Here is a 23752-nt window from a genome sequence, read left to right on the forward strand (position 1 = left end):
TCTGGTCTGATGAGACCAAGATAGAACTTTTTGGCCTTAATTCTAAGCGGTATGTGTGGAGAAAACCAGGCACTGCTCATCACCTGTCCAATACAGTCTCAACAGTGAAGCATGGTGGTGGCAGCATCATGCTGTGGGGGTGTTTTTCAGCTGCAGGGACAGGACGACTGGTTGCAATCGAGGGAAAGATGAATGCGGCCAAGTACAGGGATATCCTGGACGAAAACCTTTTCCAGAGTGCTCTGGACCTCAGACTGGGCCGAAGGTTTACCTTCCAACAAGACAATGACCCTAAGCGCACCGCTAAAATAACGAAGGAGTGGCTTCACAACAACTCCGTGGCTGTTCTTGAATGGCCCAGCCAGAGCCCTGACTTAAACCCAATTGAGCATCTCTGGAGAGACCTGAAAATGGCTGTCCACCAACGTTTACCATCCAACCTGACAGAACTGGAGAGGATCTGCAAGGAGGAATGGCAGAGGATACCCAAATCCAGATGTGAAAAACTTGTTGCATCTTTCCCAAAACGACTCATGGCTGTATTAGATCAAAAGGGTGCTTCTACTAAATACTGAGCAAAGGGTCTGAATACTTATGACCATGTGATATTTCAGTTTTTCTTTTTTAATAAATTTGCAAAAATTTCTACATTTCTGTTTTTTTCTGTCAAGATGGGGTGCTGAGTGTACATTACTGAGAAATAAAATTAACTTTTTTGATTTTTGGAAAATGGCTGCAATGAAACAAAGAGTGAAAAATTTAAAGGGGTCTGAATACTTTCTGTACCCACTGTATCTAGAAACGCTACAGACTCCTCTGTATTTATGTCAGTTTTTGGGCTCATTGCAGTTACTGTCACTGTCTTCTAAAGACTTATTTGTTTTCATGTAATTGTCCAAGGGGTCATTGTATTCATTAATTATTGTGTATATTCTTAATATGTATATAAAAAATTTAAATCTGGATAATGCATACTTAGATGATTTTCATATGTTTATAAAGGGTATTTGCTGTCTTTTTTTTATGCAAACAAAATGGCAATTGTATTTGTAGTTTTCAATATAAAACTTGTTGAAATGGTTTCAGTGCACATTTTTACAATACCGTGACAATACTGATAAGTGTGATAATTTTGGTCACTATAATCGTTCGTGTTCTCTCTCTCTCGCTCTCTCGAAATGTATATTGTAATAGGCTGTATATTAACTCATTGGGAGAAAACTGGTAGTTCTATATAAAATCAGACGTTGAGCACCCCAATATCGCCAAAATGGCATGATCCTTGTTTCGCTGCGCAGCATCGACTATTAGGGTCAGCCCTAATTAGATCTTACATTTATATTTCGTTATATTCTCTATCTAGTCCTTAATATCTTCATATGCAAAGTGAGCAATTGTAACAGAATTGTAAAAGAATTTCCCCTCTGGGATCAATAGTATTTCTGATTCCAATTAAGTTTGCGAATGACTCTGTAATAATAAGCCTTCTGTACAAGGAGAAACAGAGTCATGGCCCAGTAGAAGGATAATCTGTCAGTTGGTGACAGTCTTCCTACAACTGAACATGTAAAACCAAAGATGTTTATTGAAATTGGCAGGAGACCTACCCAAATACTTGGGAGCCATCCTGAATAATAAACCTACTTTTGTGTGTGTGTGTGTGTGTGTGTGTGTGTGTGTGTGTGTTTATAGTATTTATTGCCCAGTGTTTCCAATACACTTGTGACAGCGTCCCCCCGCCCTTAGACAGGAATCCAGATGACATTCACTAGATTGATATTAGCGCAGATGCACAGGCTAACATTTACATTACTGAGGACAGCTATAAGGATACACTACCTGAAAGAAGTGTGTGCACGTGTGTTGCTGCTATTTCAGATTGCAAACGCTATCTTTATCCAACTAAATTCTCAGCTCAATGGCTTAACCTTCACGAATCACCATCCCAGTTCCCTAGTTAGCGAGGCAAACTGAAAGTTGGGCAGTCTTTCAATTTGGTCAGTAGGACTACGCAGTCAGAGCTCCGGTCAAGCACTGAACGATTCATTGAACTGAAGGATTCAATAGGCTACACTGAAGCACCAATCACCATGAAGCACCAAGAGAGGGTCAGGGAGGGATAACTATAGCTAATGAAGAGCCAGTTGTAGGAGCGGAGGACAAGGGCAGCAGGGGAGAGCCAGTTGGGGCAGATTAGGTTACACTGACAGCAGACAGAGACATGCAGCAGGGCAGGTCAGAAATTGTGATTTCTATTCTTCACTGTATAGATGCCGTTATTTGTTTGACAGAATTTGAAGCAAAGGAACTGTATATATTGTTCAGTTATTTATATTTGCAGTGGAGCACATTATATGCGGTATAATTTAGCTAACACAACAAATGGTGGTGATGGTACTGTGGGTAAGAATCACACCTTAGGTGTGAGAGACCCGGTTTCAATTCCCCATCTATGACACTGTGTCTACCAAAGTGTCCCCTGAGCAAGACACTTAACCCCTATTTGCTCCAGAGGCGTGCGACCTCTGACCTAAATAGCAATTGTAAGTTGCTTTGGATAAAAGCGTCAGCTAAATGAATAAATGTAAATAGAATCTAATTCTGTGGGAAACACAGGATTGCAGTTTTTAATCACTGTTGAATACATTTTGTATTTACTATTATTGACTGCTGTTTGTAAGCCAAATTGCCACTACAATTATGAGGTCTTTTCACAGTACCTCATTTAGTTGAAAATCTGATAAGGGATTCTTCATGGTGTGTTTATCTCGTGTTCTCTGTGTGACTGAGCATGCATGTATGTGCATATTTTCAATATGACAAGAAACCTCTGGGCACCGATACTTCACGCAAGTCAAACCTGTTCAGTCACCCTTATGCGTTCATGGCACTTCTCTTTCTGTGGCTTTGTGTGTTCGTGTGTGTCCGTGATAGGCAAAAAATGAAATCCCTTCTGTCAGCAACCATGACGTTCAGGTAAATGAAGAACAAAACTACTAGCTAAACACCCCGCCACTGTTGCAATTTAGAGCTTTTACCATGACCATCACTGACAATTATGGTAAAAAGATGTGGGTTGCTTAGAAGGTATTCTTTGGTGAAAAAAAGTCTCATTACTGAAATTTAATAATACATTTACTCTTACATTAATGCCCGCAGCAGAACACGGCCTCCTGTCCTGATCGTCTAAAAAGAAGTTGATGAAACGGCCTAAAGCAATAGTAAATTAGAAGCCAGAAAGAAGAAAACATATTTCTCCCTCCCTCGGATGACCTTATGTATTATGTTTGTGTGCACTTGTGTGTTTTATCCCATCAAGTCCAATCATGGCGTGGCTGTGGATGGGTAAATTATAAAAGACTGTAGTACTGATGAGCTTTGACGTAATCGGTTCTGCTTTCAGTACTTGAGAAATTAAGAAAACATATTCCCTATTTATTATTGCTACATAAATGTTATCTTGCACATTTTATCTCACCAACTGTGTAATTTCTAATAAGATTAAGACAATCGTCCATGATGTATTTTCGCTATTCCCAATTCAGAAGAGACATCTCTTACAAAGCCTGCATGCTCGCTCTCTCACAGGCTACAGCACGCACACAAGAGACCCTGCTCGCGGAAACACAAGCGGTCTGTCCAAACATTTATCGAAAGTGCATCATATACAGGCAGTTTTAGCCAGTCGATTGATTACGTTTGTATTTTATTTTGCATCATCAAAACATTAGAGTCTATAATAGTGATTTGTTCAAAACACTGCTGTTTTTTTATTTTAAATTATTGTTCAGAAAGTCAAACAATGTTAATACAGTTCTTAATTTGTTTTGTTTCTTGGGAAGGATAAGCAGTATCAGTAAGAGTAGTAATACCATTAAACTCCTAACGATACCCATCCCTATTTGTGGGACTTTTCAGCTTCTCTAAAGTCTCATTAGCATGTGTTCAAATCGAAAGCTAAACATTGCTAGGTAGGCTCTACTTGTACCACTTACCACCATATTCAACTATCCTAATTTTCTTCCACTACAAAATTAACATCATTTGACATGCTATGTGATGTTTTTATGACAAAATGCAGTCAGATGATGAAATGTCACCTGAACTTTGCATTTATCCTCATGTAATTGCCATTCAGAATTGGGCATGAGCTGGACTAAATAAGGTGTAATTTCTGTACAGTTCAAATAAAGCCTTTTTAATTAAGTCTAGTGCTTTTGTGCTAATGAAACCGATACCCATTACTAGAAGTTAGGTTAGCGGTGGGTCCCTATGCGTGCCAGGCCTCCCGGTGTATAAAAGACAGGCTCCTAAGGGACTTCATTTACAGGATGGCTTCAAAAGCCAGCAAGCTGCCACTGCTGACAAAGCCCATTCTAATGCACGAGGGAGGGAATGTGCCAGGAATAGCAACATGTAAAAATAGGCTCTACTTACGGAAGAAGTCTTTCTTTGCCAGGTTCTTTGCACACAGGACTGGAAGAGAAGACATACAGAGAGATGTTAATAACAGGTTAAAGATCAGATGTGCACAAACTTGGCACTATTCTATACATCTATTTCTTGTTCTGAATATTTGCTGTAAGAAAGTACACAGTATTTCACATATATTTTTGAAAAAACAAGCAGCACTCCAAGAACGTGTGATCTCTCTTCTTTTAATCTTTGTATTCCATTTATATAAAACATCAGTAGTGACAAATGTATTTCAGCCTTTATTTATTTATTTATTAATTAGTTTATTTGACAGGGACAGTGTACATTAATTAACATTGCTGCAAATGCACCAGAATTAGCCAAAACGCAATTTTTCATCCGTTGTCCCTGGACAGATACTCATCATTAGTGTCATGCATCATTAGTGCATCATAAGCCACCTGTCTGCTTATATAGCCGTTTTGTGCAGTCATCTCTCTTACTTGCTAGTGATATTACAAACTCTGAGAAATATTCTACTATTTAATATCATTTTAAAATTTTGCAGATATAATGTATCATCAATAACATGTTAATTAGGCTAACTGTTTCTCTCTGGTAATGTTTTAGTAAAAATCCAGCAATCAATTTCTGTCTCAGCTGTAAAACTTGACACAGTTTCCTTTGAGTAATAACTGATGTCTTTTGCCAACATATTGGTTTGTGCATCTCCACTGTCCCATCACAGGTCAGGAGATCATATTTAACAGTTTCTCCTTGTAAAATATTGAGAAGAAAAGCACTCTCTCCTGTATTAAGCATGTCCCGGGGGGTTCGCATCACAGAAAACATACAATGGCTTTTCAACAGAGATAGAGAACGTAAGAGGGCAAGTCTGTGTTTGTGTTTGTCTGCTGTTGTATTTTTTATTTCCCACCCCAAGTGTCTCCCTCCTAGCATGTTGGAGGTCCTAGGTGAACTGAAGCAGGGCAATGTTTTATTTGGAGCTGGTGAGACAATCTTAGACAATTATAAAGTGAGACAAAGCATGCCAAGCATCAACAATTAAGAGCAGTGGCAGAGAAAACCAGCATGACAAAGACAATAAAAACAGCAGTGACCTGAAGAGATGCCAAAGGGAGTTAAATAAACATCGTGGACTGCCAGCAGATAGACCAACATCCTAATGACTTGTCTGATGAAATTAATTATAGGTTTTGATAAACTCTAAGCAAAGAGACAGAAAAAAAGGTGTGGGAAAACCTATATACAATGTTCAGTCTCTCTGCAAGCGCTTCCACTTATGCATCCATTTCCTATATTCACTTCTTTCTATTCATGGTCATGGGCAGACACGTTTACTTCATTATCAATCCATGTACAGGTGACCCCCCCTCAAGTTTCCTGCCAAATCATGGCCTTAGTCTCTGGGCAAAAGAACAACTACCTCACTTATTATACTTAAATTTTTACAGACATGTCTGCGGCTTGTCATCTTCTTTCTCTTGCAATATTTTTTGCCACTTCCCCTCTACCACAGTCTAATAAAGCAGAAATAAATACCACAAGATTAGATATAAAAACGTTATGCTCTACCCAGTGGCAGATAAACTCTAGGCTATGTCTTTTATTTCCAAAAGGGTCCATACACAACACTGGCTAAAGCTTGTTGCAAGAGCATCTATTTACAGCAACCAAGTGTGCATGTAGTACCATCATTAGAAAACATGACACAGTCTATGAATATCCTGTGTAGCTTAATGGATACAATTCTTATGCAGTTATCCAGGTCAAGGAGCTGTTGTGACCATGTTTAGATGAGCACAGAAAGGTATCATAATGTAGGTATAAAGTAGTCTAGCTGCATACAACAAATGAACAAGGTAGATTTATTTATAATTTTACAACACAGGGTTGTATTACAGGATTAAGTTGTAGTTCCCTTTATTCTACTAACAAAAACAAACATACAAAAATTATATACAGCAGATGGGTGAATAAATAATAAGTCATAGAAATAAAATTATTTTACTATTGAGGACTCTCACAGCCTGAGGGAAGAAGCTGCTCTGTAGTCTGGTGGTACGACAGCAGATACTTCTGTGTCTCTTACCAGATGGCAGCAGGGTGAACAGGCTGTGGCTGGGTGGGTACTGTCTCTCAGCAGTCTTTGTCTTATTTATATATGACCATAGTGGCCCGAATACAAGACAATTTTATTTTCTGGAAATAATGTTTGAACAAGTGGTGGTCCTACTATATTTGAGGACTAGAAAGTTACGTACTCACAAAGCAGATAACTCTTTAGAGAGTCTACCAGTAAAGCACTGTAGACTAGTGAGTTTATTTAAGTTGGTTTCAAGTGTGTCTTTTACACTCTAGCACTGTAAGTGTTAAGTTATCCCACTTTAACATATAGGAGTTTCTGACGTCCTTATTCATTTAAGAATCATGTGAAACCGCCAGACCAATAGCTTAACTTCAGCTGTTTTAAGCTTAAATGTCAACTTTGTATACGAGAAAGACAATTTATCATTAAAGGTTTTGTTGTTACTCCATCTTTCAAGCACATTAAAACACCTATGCCAAAACTGTGCTGTGCCGGAGACATCATGTACATGCATTACACAATAGATCATGTAAGAGTATGTAAACTTGCCACGGATGAGAAACAAACAAGCAAGCAGGCGTTGGAAATCAACCTAGCATTACACCCACTCAACAATGTGACCTTGACAGTGCCCAAAATGACAGTCAGACAAACCAGACAGAATCACAACATGGGAACAGACGATCTCAACACAAACCAAATTACAGTGACTGGCCCAACACGATGAACACTAACCATCAGCTTGTCAGGGGAAATTACACCGCCAAAGCCGACAGTATGGGCACAGGCCAAATCAGAGGCAGCCAGAAAAGCCTACTGTGGGATAAAATGGACACCATGTTGTCGGCAGACAGGAGAAAAACAGGAGAAAAAGAGGGCTGAAGTCTTGGCAGAACATTTGTGGACACAGAATCCAACTCCGAGATCAGCCACCAATGATGTATGTATGAGCATATTTTGTGCACATGTATATCAGGGTATTCGCAGAGGTTTAGTGACAAATTTCATTCGATCCATTGGTTTGAAAAGGGCCCTTGTGGAGTTGTGTTAACATTTAGGTGATACTCACCAAAACACATTGAGAGTACCCCCTTGAGGTCTTACAAACGTGTTGAGTGTATTTCCTTCCTCATAAAACATTTGCCAAGTCAATTTTCCTTTTTTTTTTTTTTCTTAAATCCAGCATGGTTTACATCTATGTTTACTCGTTTGCAGTCTTCTTTACTGCTGGCACACTGCAGCATATCTTGGCATGTTACCACCACCTGTTGATCAGTGGAATAGTGAGTCACTTGCGTGAACAAAACTGGGACCCACTCAAAACAGCTCCACAGCACTACTAAGGTCTAAGAGTCCAAAGGGAAGCTTTAATACTGCATTAAATTATCTTAGACTGGTCATAATGTTGTGATTGAGTAAAAGCTTGGAGTATACTGTGAAACAGACAAATTTGGGGGATCAGTTTCTTGTAGGTATTCACAATGAGACACCTCACAACATCAGATAGATTCACCACATTTTTATCGGCAGTGGTGGTTGTTTAACAATGACGACAACATCTCCCATGGTCCTGCGCTACTTCACTGCAACAAATTGTCTTTTGTTGTTGTTTTGACGTGAGAGACCCCTGGCAGCAGAAATTACATACTGTGCATTTAATATGCATACTGTATTTCTTATACTGTGGAGCACTTTCTAACTGCGTTTTTAAAAAAGGTGCTATATAAATAAAAAACAACTAGATTGTTAACTTGAGCTGCCATTTTGGTTCACTTCATTCATTCAGTTGAAACTGCTGGACAAAAGTGCTGAGTCATGTTCTGGGAAATTTAGCTAAAATGTCTACATGTTATTACTCAATTTTAGATTTTTATCACAGCTGTGTCAGTAGGGGTGGGAATCTCTGGGCACCTGAGGATTCGATTACAATTCAGAGGGCTGCGATTCGATTATAAAACGATTATCGATGCATCTTGATGCATAATTTTTTCTATACAGGATCCCTGGATAATTACGAAGCATTTAATTTGCACATTAAAATCCAAAAGAAACGTCTCCTAATTAGCTTAAAAGCAGTAGTTTGCATCCCTAATTTCCTTTATTAACCACAGCTCCATGGTCCCTCATTTCATTAACAACCAGTTGTCAGACTCCTGAAAACTGAAATATAATTATCAGGATGTACAGTATACAGGACAGAGCTGTACACCAGTTTAGTCTAAGCTTGTGCCTGATGTGTTGAGCCCTTGAGTAGTAGTTTAATTAGGAATGACATACAGCTGATAATTAATATTACTTTGTTACTAATTTAGGGAACGCTACATAAATATTTTAGCGCCTTTCACAGGACCCAAGGACGCTTTACACATAGTTACAGAACAACATAAAGTCATTCAGGATTGAATGCCTGGGTAAAGAGCTGGATTTTTTTGTAGATCTTTGAAAGTGTCCAGACAGGGAGCATTTCGGATCTCTGGGCGGATGAGTTAAAGAGGGTGGAGGCTATGACACCGACGGCTCTGCGAGTTCCGCCTTTTACGTTCCGTCAACATTACGTTATCAATTAACATTTAAATAATCGATTTTTAGACATTTATCCAACGAAGGTTAAAGTCATGGGCAACTGGACTTGGTTGAAGATACTGGAAGACGTTTCGTCCCTCATCTAAAGGACTTCTTCAGTTCTGACTGACTGGAAGGGAAACTCAGCTATTTAACCTCAGTGGGGTCGTTTGCCAGGATCGTCGATACTGCCGGTTCATTAGTGTTCCTGGTTGCTGTAACGACAGTCGTTACAGTCGTTAGGACTACCCAAGGCCAAGATTGTTAATCGATTCATAATCTTTCACGTCTGCATCGCGATGCATTTAAGAATCGATTATTTCTCCCACCCCTGTGTGTCAGTGTGTTTGATGTGGGTGCACATGACTGCTGAAGAGGCAACACTGTTAAAGTAGCTACTAAGTTAAACTGAGTATGCTGAGCACTGGTTACCAAACTATGCTAATGAAGCTTAAGGTATTAACCTGCACAGTGCTCCACTGTCTCAGCCACAATTACCACAGAGGGAAAAGCCTCTCTCATTGTCCTCAACTGTGCTGCCAGGCACAGGAGGGGGCTGCTACTGACGACGACTAGGTTCAAAAGGAGTCACCGTTCTCAGAGATAAACTACCAGTGAGGTTTGATTTCTGAAGGCACAAAAATATGGTGAATCAGGCTTGGTGAAGGCTTACCTAAATTACTGCTACAACTGTCTGTCCCACTTAACGACAAGGTACTGACAGAGTACCATGAGAAAGAATGCAACAACAAGGTGCAAGTTAAAGCCATCTGGACATGTGCATTAGAAATAAGTGTTCTTTACACAAGAGATCTGCATTATAGATGAACTTCTCATCCCTGAAATATGGGGAAAGCCTCTTCTATAAAGGGCTCCTTAGCGTTTGTGTGAGAGGGTTTCTCTGTTCAACCTTTAGCTATGCAGCAGCCCTGCATGGCTGTAGAAAAAGCACTGTCATCAGAGTAGAGCAGAGTACAAAAATAAAATTTGAAAAAAAACAGATAAATGAGCTGGATGGTGAGCAGAGAAATAAACTACTGCATCAAAGAAACAAAATATTTGTGTTTTCAAATGTCCCAGCCTTTATACTGAGAACATTTCTCAGGCCACCTCTATTTGACGTACTGCAGCAAATACAGCCCCCATGGATTTTATTATAAATAAAAGTAGCTCCACAAGGATTTTCATAGTAAATATGTTGATAATCTTATTTGGGCTTAGCATCATCAATGAGGAATCAAATCTCATCTCACGCCCTATGGGGATCTAGCAGTGTTGAATAGTTGCCATGTCAGCTGGCTGGCCATGGTGACCCAGGATTGGCAGAGGACCAGACTCATTCAGACCCTAACATGGAAAGCTAGGTCAACTAGGAATCAGTGAACGAGCAGGAAGCCCTAGGGTGAAGCTGCCCTCTGTGTCGTTTGCGTATCATCGTCCCCACCACAAACCCTCACTCTCACAGTAAGAGGAGAGGCAGTAAATACGCCGGCACACTAGTGTCCTGTAATTCACTAAGCAGAGGGGTAGATAACAACTATCTACCATCACCAGGGGGTCCTCTAAAAGTAAACTCTGACAACTGTGTAACAAGGAGGGAGTCCACACAAGATACTTAGTTACTGGTGTTGATGCAACACTGGTTGTGGGTCCAGATTGTTGTTCTCACTTTCAAACAAGTCACACATATGTAAGACATTTCAGTGCAACAATAATATGAGATATATTTAATTAAAGACGACCCATGTACTCCTCAGTATAAGGTCAAAATCTAATTGTTCTCACATTTACAGCCCAAGTCTGTGAGCATTTACTGTATATGGGGAAAATCAGCCTCTAGAAGGGAAGAAAACTACTGCAGACTACTATAAGAGCTCACATTAACTTTTTCACTAAAAATAGATGATTTAGTCATTCAACCACCCAAAGTTGCCCTCATCTTAAACTAAGCTGTGATAGTAATTAAAAGGTCAAAAAGGGGTCAACTCTGCTCCATTGTGTATTAAAAGGATTTGAAACAGCTGCTGTTTTGTGAACATTTGTAGGTAAGTCAACACAGCCCAGTCTGAAACAAGCCATAAATCAAAACAGTCAGACCAAACCAAGCCCATCCATCTAAGCAACAAACATACGAGGATAACGCCTTTACCATTGTCTGGTAGCTAAGGGAGGTGGAGACAGACCCAGACAATATGCCCTTAGGCTCCAGAGGTCAACCATAGTTTCACATCCCCAGGGGAACCGGTAGTATGCTGTTTAAGCAAACACCTTCATTGAGCTTGCAAACCAGAATTTAAAGGCTATTAAATGAAAAGAGGATATGAAAAACAATATTTTTGATGTCTGTTCCTTTGAATATGTCCAACCACCTGCGGAGTATAAAATCAGAGCCACACGCTGAATCATAGGGTCATATACAGATGACTCATAAATCAAATAGAATATCAAAAGATCTAATTTTAACTTTGTGTGAATATCATGCTCGTCTTGTAGACTCATGTTAACAGAGAGGACACTAAAGAGACCTGTCTGATTCCCTGTCAATGAGATCATCATATAATTTAATGTAATATGCCATAATTACATTTAGTAGAATGAAAAATTCCCCTGCAGTAAGACCTATATACATGCTGCAATTTACATAAGTCACTGCACAATTATGTATGATAATTATATTGTGTATTACAAAAAGCAAGTACCTCAGTATTCATTAAAAAGCATGCACAATGCCCCTCGGACCACAAATAGAGGCAGTTAGAGGGGCGGAAGCTTTGTCTCGTCTCCATCTGTCTGAATACAAAAGGTCATGCTTAAGGTTGGTATTAGTTCTGGTCAAAAGGTGAAAGGTAATAAACAGACAGGGGTGTCGAGGGATTCCTACTTGTTTTCTCAAGGGAGTCTCCAAGTCGCCATTTGCAATGGTTATTTAACACCTCACTCTGTTCATTGGGAAAAGAGGTTGGTGGGGTGAGTCAGATGTTCAAATCCTTTCCCAAACAGGGTGCTCTCTTTGGAAACTGCATCACAGTTTGATGGATCAGGTCATTTAGAGTTTTACAAATATAAGAGCAGCACAATTCACAAAATCAATACCTTTTTGACAACAACAAACGCTGCTGAAAATGCTGTCCCAACACACATTCATGAGGACACTTAATTCTGAGTGGTATGAATCATTCATTCATAGTGGTATTATTCCACTGAATAAGATATGAGAGCTGTGGGAGTCGTGTGGGGATTTTCAGCAAAAGTAGAAAGGCACTGTAGAAATAACTGGGAAAATAATACTGTAGGATTGTAGGAGAAACAGGATGACAAGACAAAGGACAAGAGCTTTATTCAAGTTCACAACAGTGTATGATTCGCACTGTACAGTCCACTGAACCAGCAGCATGACTCTAGCACTCTGTGAACATTTTCAAACCATAGATCTAGGCTGCTCTGCCCTAGACAAAGGGTTTGTGGTCAGTAACTCCAGTAGACGATTGCGTGATTGTGCACTGCCAACTCCACAGTCAAGTACAGCCATTTTGTGGTCCATTTGTTAAATGAGTTCTCCGGCAGCACTACAAGGACGGGACAGTCAAGTCGTGCTGCATCAGCATCCAGTTTCTGAGCTTGGATGCTGATGCGGTTATGAAGAACACTGCTGTTGTAGTGGTGATCCTAGGATCTTTTTATTTTAGCTTCAGTTTAGTGCACATTTGATTCTAGGGCACCTGGTGTATGGGGACAAGTTTACAAAAAATTTGTTTTGTTTACAGAAAGGTAACTGCACAGGCAGTGTTTCCTCTAGGAATTTTTTAGTCACTTCACAAAACAAATAAACTTCAGTGTTTCACCTAGGATGGAGTTATAACAGCGGAGGTGAAGCAAAATTTTTGTCTGAATATAAAACCCCAAAACAACATGTTTCAGTAACATTGCTCTTGTGTCCATGAGCATGCGATGCACCTTAAAATAGCTTAAAACTGCAGTATTTTCCCAGTTTAATGTGTGCTTATATGAATGTTTTGGTGTTGGTCGGGGGTTGGGGGGTCCTCCCCCAAGAAAATTTTGTGTTTTCTAATGAAAAATATGTAATTTCACATCATATTGGGCCATTATTTTCACCATATCTCTGAACAAACAGTTTGAAAAGCTAGAGCCTGATTCAGAGTCACGCTGCTCTTATAACACCATCTGTTACATATGTTCTGCATAGAACGAGGAGAGGAAGCGAGCCGAGTGCTGCCGTGCTCGCACAGTGTGCAAGTGAAAACATTTGTAGCGCATAGTTTATTGATCGTGGGAAATTTTAGTAGCGGCGGCCGTGATTCAGGAGCAGCGCACCGCCGCTCCTGAATACATATAGGGGAAACACTGACCGATGTATGTAATAGTGTTGACTAAGCCCAATGGACAAGGATGCAGTGCATACATGTACACTGAAGGACATCAAAACAACGCAGGTGCTTCCATTGGACATTATGTTCAGCTTGTGTTTTAATGTAAGGGGAGCAAGCACATTTTCACATTTTCTACCTGAAATACAGCATAACAGACTGTAGCCAACAAGGCTGAAAATATTCATACTTGCATTTGTCATGATTTAAAATCTGTGTTAGCTGCTCACAACTCACCCTGCTTCTACGCAGACCCATCATCTAAAATCGATCAATAGCTTTCTTCACCTTTTTGGGAATATAACCTAAATTTAGTGCAATAATGATGCACTTTTGAATTTTACACGTGTAATCAACCTGTCAGTGACTGTCACAGTCAAGTTGTGATTCAATAATGAGCTAATGTGTTTGTTTAGTGTTATGCTGGTATTTAACCAACACAACATTACTACTCTAACTGTAAATCTTTACCAAATATTAGCATGGTCAACAGTGTGGCTGAGGGCTGTCTAGACATTTTCAACACACAGGACTGTGTTGTGGCTGTCTAGGAAGCATGAAAAAGCTCGAGTCCCACAGCTAAAACCCCTCCTCAGGGCAACATCTTTCACGGTGAAATAAAGGCTTCTAGACCTATTGTTGTTGGAGTTCAAATATTTAACAGAACATGCGTCTATTTAAAAAATAAAAAAAACTTTCTGACGGACATAAAAAGGTTTAAACGATTTGAAAACAAAGGTTCAACGACCCAACAGTCACTACTTCAAAACAGGAACTGCAACAACTCAATTAAATGCAACCTAAGCATAGCAGGGAGGCAATCAAATGTGTCACAAGACATTTTCAACAGTGTATGGTGTGGTGTCAAGTTTAAGCATTAACTAGATCATTTTAAACTTCCCTACAACAGAGTGCATACAGCCAACACCAACACAGTGTTTCCCCACACACAGACTTTACAGGGGCAGGTCACCAAGATATATATCTGAATGAGGACAAGACAGAAATTCTTACAGTTGGCACCAGTACACAAAAAGAAATTATTTCTAATAGATTGAAATGTCTGGTTGTACAGAAAGTGTTGTCAAAAATCTCTGCCAGAGTTAGACCCTTCCACGCCTTGGAAGATGCCAAAAAGTTGTTGCATGCATGCTTTTAACTGATTAAACACACTTTTATTTATGTATTTTGATTTTATAGCCCTGTTTACTACCCCTTTCCAGTTTTAATACCTGTATATTGTGCCTGTGGAGTATGTGCATGCTGCTGTATTTTAGGTGTATTTGCTCATTTAAGTGCTTGTGAATGTAAAGCACTTTGAACTGCATTTTGTTTATGAAATGAAATACTATTATGATTGTCAGCTGCCCAGCTATATTTGGAGTATTGACCCATTTTAACATTTTGCAGAGAAACGCATGGAGAGATTTTTCACAAGCCCGGACCAGGTAAACAACAGTGAACACAGCGGTGCAGATGTCACTTGGTGCCACATCGGTTTCGACAGGCTTTGTCACAAGCCTCCTCCACATGCAGCTGAAAACGTAATCACAGTCTTTATAAAATATAGCCCACTGCTGATGGAGAACGTCAGAGCAGACACATACAGGGAGAGAGAGACAGAAAGAGGTGGCAAGCTGCTGTGTTTGCAGCAGAGGTGTAGGCGTACAAGTGTGCGGGGAAAAGAGAAGTAAGAGAAAAGGCAGCAGATTCAAGAAGGCTAAAGAGTAAACACTAAAATAAAGGTGGGGAATGAAGTAGAATTAAATTGGTTAAATAAGAAATAACCTTAACTACTAGAAATAGAAATGTACCCCGCTAGCCCCAAAATCGATCACCGAAACACTGCAACGCCACCCTGCCAAAACTGAAAAGTGTAGGATGACCGTGAGAGATGCAGTTGTATACCAACAAGCTGATCTTCAATGTGAATCTTCTAGGCTACCAAGTAATGAAATGTGCATATGGCTCAAAGCAAACTTTACCTCTTGATGCCAGCCAATGTGGTGTGTGTTTGTAAATTTTCTATTTATCTATATACACTATAAAATACTTTAATACTATAAAATACAACAATCATTTATAGAAGCCAACAGATTTCTATGTTAAAAAGACTTAACCTCCCCCTCCTCCTCCGAGTCATTAATGACAGTCATTCAGATTTAAAAGGGAAGGTCCACATCCTTTGTCTTTGCCCCATTATGACTCTTGCTACAGCACCATACTGTCTCATTCACAGCATTGTTCAACAGTTAAACAAAACACTTCCTCTTCCCGTCCTCACGCCTCCCTGTCGGGCTCGCTCACTCACTAGAACACACAGAGAATATGTGTTGGCAAAATGTCAAGCACAAGTACACTGTGTTTACGTGACCAACTTTATGTTGCTGCAGCAAAAAATAACCTTGTTGTATGAATTTGCATTTCTGGGTATCCAAAACTGGGCAATGTTGCCAAACTGGGGATCTAATCTACATTACACTTCCTGTGGAAAGCCATTACTCTATTTCCCAACCTCCCGCCCATTCTCCAGCCCAGTAAATGCTCTGGATGCCAATTATGTCATTCATTTGAGAGGCCAGCAGCCTACAGCTGACAACCCCCCCCCCCCACTCCCCAAGGAGACGCCAACAATCTGGAGTCAGGAATGGAAGGGGAACGTAGTCACTACACAGGGGAGGAGGACTGGGTTGGAGAGGGGTGAGAAGGTAAGGACAATGTGTTTATCTGGAGGCATCTACGGTGGAATTTAGGAGGGAGGGAGGGAGGAATGTGAGGAGGGGTGGAGAAAGGTCTATCTAGAGTCACAAATCTGCGGAATGCACACAGTAGAGGGGGAAAAAGGAAGAGAAATATGGGAAAGCAGAGGGAGGTAAAGAAAGGGGAGAAATTAATTTGGACCAGGGAATTTTGACAATGATGACACTCTTGCAACTGTGGAAACACAGAGGGGCGAGCAGGAGGGGTGGCGGAAAGAGATAAGGAGATGACAGAGGTGAGGAGGGATAGAATGATGAAGAAGAATGAGGAAAATACACCAGAGAATGACTTATATAAATGTATCGTGTGCAAATGGGATACAAATTAGATATTTGTCTGCACTGAAATCACCAAGGCTATAATTAGATGTCTTAAAACGTTTTGTGGGTTGTATAAATCTTGTTGGATGGCAGATAAATGTCAGCCAAAGTTCAACCATTTCAACTTCGATGAGCCATTTAATCTAACAACATGCATACCCTCTGAAATACAAGGGCACTTTTATCCATTATTTAGGTTTCCATTATTTAATAAACAGGGCCTGGGATCATGTTACTATATTAAAACTGAGCAAGTATGATGTCATCAGATCTAATGTATCAGAGGTTAATAACAAAACCTAAACATATCAGTTGTGAAAATATAGCATTTCAAATTTTCTGCTTTTTAATTTAAAGCTGCACTGTAAGTCAATTGAAAAATGTCTGCTAGCTAACAAGAACAAATTAACTGTTGCACAGCCACAACCTCAACATACCCAAGGGCAAAATTTCACCGCTTTTGCTGTTCGCTCATTCACTAAGAAGCTGCCATAGCGTTCTGACAAAGTATTAACAGAAATGTCCTCAAACAGATAGGAAGTGATATGCAGAGGTACTGCAGTTAGGAAAGCACTAACAGAATAAACTAAACGAGTTTTAAGGTGGAGGCCAGCAGCCACATAAGGTGGAAAGCTTGGGCAGTAAGAAACCAAGTAAGAAAGAAGAGAGAAAGGGATGAAGGGAGGACACAGAAATAAAAGAAACAAGCCAAAGTTAATGTAATACGCATACAGGAAGCATTTGGATTTATGTCCAATTTAGATACAGAGGGTGTAATATGACACCACAGGAAAGTCATTCCCATATGACTTATCAGGTACACTAATGGCATGTTTGCACAGTAGACATTACAGCCGCGTTTTTCAGTCGTCCATCACACATGGGTGTCAGAACAGATTAGAGCTGACACTTTTATTCAAAATATGAACATTTTTCAATTGTGGGAAAACTGTAATGACCTGTTCAAACTCAAAAATTGTAGGTGCTAGACCATACACTAGGTTAGATTGGTTGTGTTCAAATGACTTTGAATGAATGATGTATTAGGTGGAATTCTTCAGTATCGACCTTTTGAAAAAGCCCTAGAACAGATACGCTTCTGTTTTGTGCGTGTAACCACAGCGAGTGTGTATATGGCTCTTAGTGCTGCCAGAGTGTGGGTGACCTACACTCAACGTAGGAGCACTGAAGCTGCTGCTGCTCTGCTAAAGTGCTGCTCATGCTATGCCTCCCCATCAGGGGTGGAAATTAACTTTTTGGCTCACCTGCCAAGGTGGCTGATAGATGAAAAAAATCCACCGGCCAAAATAATAAATTGCCTTTTGTATCACATATACATTTGTTTCCATACTTTTAATTGGAGATAATAAGGTATTATGTCAAATACAAACTTAAAGAAGAGGCCAGAGTGAAATTTGAAGCAAAATTATATTATTTCTATTAAATGTCCTTAAAACATAACAGTAAATTGTTTTATAAACTTAAAAGATGCTTATTAATCATTCAACTTAAATTTTATCACTGCTCACTCTTGTCATGCTTATCGTTCAACTTAAACCTCCTCCTCAGACTTCTCACTTTCTACAAACGGTCTTTTCTGGCCTCCTGGTTCTGACAGAGTCCTGGTGCCACAGCATCACAGGTTTTGTGGGATCAATATTTTTTTATACAGTCTAACGCCCACCCCTTACAAATCGTCACCAATCAAACACAAGTAACATGAAAAGAACATAAACAACAACCAACAGTCTGCTGCTAATTACATCAAAAATATTTGTTGGTGGGTAGCCTTTCAACATTTGGCCACCAAACGGAAAATCCACCCGCATTTGGCGGGTGTTAATTTCCATCCCTGCTCCCCAAGTGGACACGGTGTTAAGGCTGGGAGATTATTTAAATCCACCTACTTTAGCTGATATAAATTAGTCCAACCTCTTTACAAGAACAGACTGTCATACTCAATATGACCTTCATAAGCAAACAAGACCATCAGCAAGAAGATTGGCTATCTTTATATTGTTATTCTTAAGGTCTGTCACCTGGTCCAATTCCCAGCGGAATCAGAAAAAAATAGTCGAAGATTTGATGCTTCGATGGGTGGAGCCTCATTCAACTGCCAATCTCACAGTGAGTCTTCGCAGTGGCATTATGAAAGTAGGATCTAACGTTTTTGGCTATATGGGCGAGCTCAATGTCTCATTTTACATAAAACTAACTGGGGCTTTCTCCCAATAAGTTAATATACAACCTATTATGATATAAATTTCAACATATAATGCTGTAAACAAAAATGTGAAAAAGGAATAAATCTTTATAAAGTGTGTGAATAAATCAAAAATTTTAACCCTAACCCTTAAGATATGGGGCGTCGGTGCGCTTCGGCAGGTGTGTGTGTGTGTGGCAGACGAGGAAGAGACCATCAGCTGTGCTGGTGTAGCCGTGTTGTCGGCACCTCGAGGGACGTTCAGATCATTTCTCACCATTGATGAACCATACAAAGAATATAATATCATTTTTAAACAGTTACTTGGAATAGACCTATGAGGAACAGCGACGAGCATGCAGTTGTCAGCCGCATGGCATGCACGCAAAGCTCTGCACAAGATTGGTGAATAGCAGGCGAGCAGAGAAAAAAGGGTCAAAAATAGGCTTCAGTTTAGCTGGAAATGTACAGTGTAAGTTACAGTGAGTAATGAACAGAGGATGGAGCTCTGCAGCTTCTCAAGATTAAAGCGGAGCTTTAATGAAGACATAACATTACCAGGGAACGTTGATAACTTTAGCTTTCCCAACAAAATTGCTATTACCGAGCAACCGAATCTGTAAGTTGTAGGAGTGTTACATGTAACAAGTTCAGATACAAAAAAAATGCTAAAACGCAGGTTTGGACACTTTTTTTTTTTGGGTGTGATTCTGAACACTACAAGTATGAGTTTGCATGGAAGTAAATGTACATGCTAAGTTGTGTGGATACAATGTTTTTTTCTTTGGGATATATTTACATAATCTTAAAAACATGTGTAAGGATGCTATATTAGTGGGCGTTACACTGATTATTCAGCCCATCTCCTTTAAGTGCTATAAACCACAACTACTATGAGTCCACCATGAGTGTGTGTGTTTTTCTGTGCATGAAATATGTTTGTGCTACATGTGTTCATTCCCATATGGATACCAGGATAAATTTATTACCCATCTATGTATGAACTACCAGCCGTTATAAACAAGGTAATGAGAGAAGACCGTGGCAGAGGAAGATGATGGCCATGATTATTAAGTGGAAACAGTATTCAGAGGTTGGGGTGGGGAGGTGGGGATATAGAGCACTAAAATAAGGACAGCAATAAAAAAGGAGAACTGCAGTGATGGAGGAGAAGATAGGGACGAATAAAACAGAAGCCAGCTGAGAAATGTGACAGGGAAAATTAAAGAGCAAAAAGAAAGTAAATGTGATAAAAAGGAGAGGGGGTGATGAAGGGAGGCAGAGATGAAGTTATCTCTGTATCCCATAACAGTTTGGGGAGAAAACCTGAAAACAAAAACAAGGTACAGTGTACATATTGAACAAACTGCTTTCTACCTTAGACTCTACAAAAGCTCCACAGCTCCAGAGCCAGAAAACCTGCAGGAAGTGATAGGAGGAGAGAGGAGAGAGACGAGAAAGCACAAGACTACCAGAAAGGGGAGAAGTTGTGTTAGTAACATGCAATAATGGGATGAGGTTGCATACAGAGGGAGAGAAAGTAGAGGAGAGAGGAGCTCAGTGTATCATGGGAAATCCCCCGGCAGTCTAGGCCTATAGCAGCATAACTAAGGGATGGTTCAGGACTCACCTGAGCCAGCCCTAACTATAAGCTTTATCAAAGAGGAAAGTCTTAAGCCTACTCTTAAATGTGGAGATGGTGTCTGCCTCCTGAATCCAAACTGGAACCTGGTTCCACAGGAGAGGAGCTTGATAGCTGAACGCTCTGGCTCCAAGTCTACTTTTGGAGACTCTAGGAACCACAAGTAACCCTGCATTCTGGGAGCGCAGTGCTCTGGTAGGGTAGTAAGATACTATGAGCTCTTTAAGATAAGATGGTGCCTGACCATTAAGAGCATTGTGGGTGAGAAGAATGATTTTAAATTCTATTCTGGATTTTACTGAAAGCCAATGCAAAGAAGCTAAAACAGGAGAAATGTGATCTCTTTTCCTGGTTCCTGTGAGAACACGTGCTGCAGCATTCTGGATCAGCTGAAGAGTCTTAACGGACTTTTTCGAGCAGCCTGATAATAAGGAATTGCAGTAATCCAGCCTAGAAGTAACAAATGCATGGACTAGTTTTTCTGCATCATTTTTAGACAGGATGTTCCTGATTTTCACAATATTACGTAGGTTAAAAAAGGCGGTCCTTGAAATTTGCTTAATGTGAGACTTAAACGACATGTCCTGATCAAAGATAACTCCAAGATTCCTCACAGTGGTGCTGGAGGCCAGGGCGATGCCATCCAGGGAAACTATATCTTTAGATAATGCGTCACGGAGGTGCTTAGGCCCCAGAGCAATAACTTCAGTTTTATCGGAGTTTAACATGAGAAAATTACAGGTCATCCAGGTTTTAACATCCTGAAGGCACATTTGAAGTTTAGCTAACTGATGAGTTTCATCTGGCTTGATCGATAGATATAACTGAGTATCATCTGCATAACAATGAAAGCTTATGGAAGGTTTCCTGATAATATTGCCTAAAGGAAGCATATATAAAGTGAAGAGGATTGGTCCGAGGACAGATCCTTGAGGAACTCCATGACTAACTTTGGCATGCATGGAGGACTCATCGTTAACATGTACAAACTGAAATCGATCTGATAAATAGGACTTAAACCAGCTTAGAGCGGTTCCTTTAATGCCAATGAAATATTCCAGTCTCTGCAATAGGATCTGATGGTCAATGGTATCAAATGCAGCACTAAGATCTAATAAAACCAGTACAGAGACAAGTCCTTTGTCTGATGCAATAAGGAGGTCGTTAGTAATTTTCACCAGTGCTGTCTCTGTGCTATGATGAGCTCTAAATCCTGACTGAAAATCCTCAGATAAACTATTGCTCTGTAGAAAGTCACACATCTGTTTAGCAACTGCTTTCTCCAGAACCTTAGAGAGAAATGGAAGGTTAGATATAGGTCTATAGTTGGCTAAAACATCCGGATCAAGTTTGAGCTTTTTCAGAAGAGGTTTAATTACAGCTACTTTAAAGTACTGTGGTACATAGCCTGTTGATAAAGATAGATTGATCATATCTAGTATAGAGGTGCTGACTAAGGGTAAAACATCTTTAAGCAGCCTAGTCGGGATGGGGTCTAAGAGGCAGGTTGATGGTTTAGATGAAGAAATTATTGAAGTTAGTTGGTAAAGATTGAGGGAAGCAAAACAGTCTAAACATGTATCTGGTTCTACAGCTGTTTCTAAGGTTCCTGAGTTTAGAGATAAGTCGGTGCCAGTTGAGGGCAGGTCTTGGTGAATTTTGTCTCTAATAGCTAGAATTTTATCATTAAAGAAGCTCATGAAATCATAACTACTGAGAGCTATGGGAAGACTCTCTGTCAGCCTGGCTACAGTGCTGAAAAACTTTGGGTTGTTCCTATTTTCCTCCATTAATGACGAGTAGTACGCTGCTCTAGCATTACGGAGGGCCTTCCTATAAGTTTTAAGACTATCATGCCAAATTAAACGAGAATTTTCTACTTTGGTGGAACGCCAATTCCTCTCAAGTTTACTGTCAATTTTGATTGAAATTTAGTTCCTCAAACTTGTTTTTTGTTCTGTATCATACCAGTCCCTCCAGGATTTTGGAATGTTGCGATCGCAACTATTGAACACACATTAAACAAATCCGTGAATTCAGCGCAGTTTGCAATTTTGATCAATCACTGCAACTATTCCTCTAATTTGTCCTATCATCGCCGTTTCAGGCAAAGTTGCCGTACGTGTTGCAAGCACTGAAAGAGTCATGGTAAGCTGGGTTAAATATGCAGGGTTGTAACGCTATCAATACAAGTTTCAAAAGGATAATCCTCTATATATAAATTACCCACAAATCCATGTTTTCCACAGCTGGTAATGTTAATGTTAGGTGCAAGTGGGCAATTAAGGCAGCATGATATAAACACTAAAGCTCTTGTCATTCAATCACAACAAATGTGTAAAGACCAGCAGGAGTGGGGCGAATTGACCGCTGTTTCAGACTCAAACATTTGGATGAAGTGTGAAACTGGCCTATATGCAAGTTAAATTATAGTGTGAAGAAGCTGAATCAGTAGTCTGTCTCAAACAGATAGTGTGCCATTGCTGCCTTCTCTTGTACATATGGGGATATGACTGCCCATATGTCACCATCAGGCCCACCACCCACTGACAATATGGCACAGCCACAGCGGAAGTGCCAAGTCATTAGAATGTGTCTAAGTATGAAATACATCTAACATACAGTAAATGCCAGTTGCACCTGGTATCTCTCTTTTTATGTTGTCATTCAAGTAGCTTGTTTACAGAAAAACAGGGCATGAAGATCAAGCTCAGAGACAAGTAGTTAGATGTGTGAGACAGGCAGCTACTGTGAAGATGGAGATGAAAGAGGCAGACAGCACAACAAGAAAGAAAAACAGAGAAAGAGAGAGATGCGGCGGTGCTTGCCATGTTTCCCGTCACTCTGAGTATGAATGACATGGAGAGAGGTTACTTTGGGCTGCAGTGGTTTTCCCCTCATCTCTTCCTACATATAATGTTCAGCTGGGCCTAGCGGAGGAGTGGCGAGTCCAGGGCTTTTTGTTGTCTGTGGGTGGAGAGTGGTGATGTGCGGCACAGAAGTGCATCTATAACTAGACTGCAATAACCTGACAGTGACCACATTTAGCTTACATGCTTACTGCAATAATACAACTACAGAACTTCTGAGGCAGACAGTACTTTATTAACAGTACTGTAATGGGGGAACACTGGTTGCATACAAAACTATTCATTCTTATTTTCATGCAAAAGATCAGGACCCCACATTGTGTCAAAACAGCCGTTTCTTCTGGTATTCGACTACAAACTCTATTCTCTTATGTTGCACAGAGTTCTGTCCTTGCAGCTATCTCTGTAAAGGTTTCAATTAAACACTGTGCTTCGGGCTGTTGTTTTCATAGCTCCATTGAGAAACACATTCACACAGTTAATT

General features: G+C 40.1%; 1 protein-coding gene across 4 annotated transcripts in view; it reads right to left on the reverse strand.

Moving 5' to 3' along the window:
- The window catches only part of LOC119899331 (E3 ubiquitin-protein ligase SMURF2-like), a 75281-nt gene that overhangs the window by 35932 nt on the left and 15597 nt on the right, over nucleotides 1-23752 (reverse strand). For all 4 annotated transcript variants that reach the window (XM_038713862.1, XM_038713861.1, XM_038713859.1 and 1 more), the window contains one exon: nucleotides 4438-4476. In XM_038713862.1, the coding sequence (XP_038569790.1) occupies nucleotides 4438-4476 (39 nt within the window). The remainder of the gene's footprint in view (nucleotides 1-4437; nucleotides 4477-23752) is intronic.

The sequence above is a fragment of the Micropterus salmoides genome, unplaced genomic scaffold (assembly GCF_014851395.1).
Source record: "Micropterus salmoides isolate LMB-PRFRI ecotype aquatic unplaced genomic scaffold, ASM1485139v1 Ms_hic_scaffold_12, whole genome shotgun sequence".
NCBI lineage: Eukaryota > Metazoa > Chordata > Actinopteri > Centrarchiformes > Centrarchidae > Micropterus > Micropterus salmoides.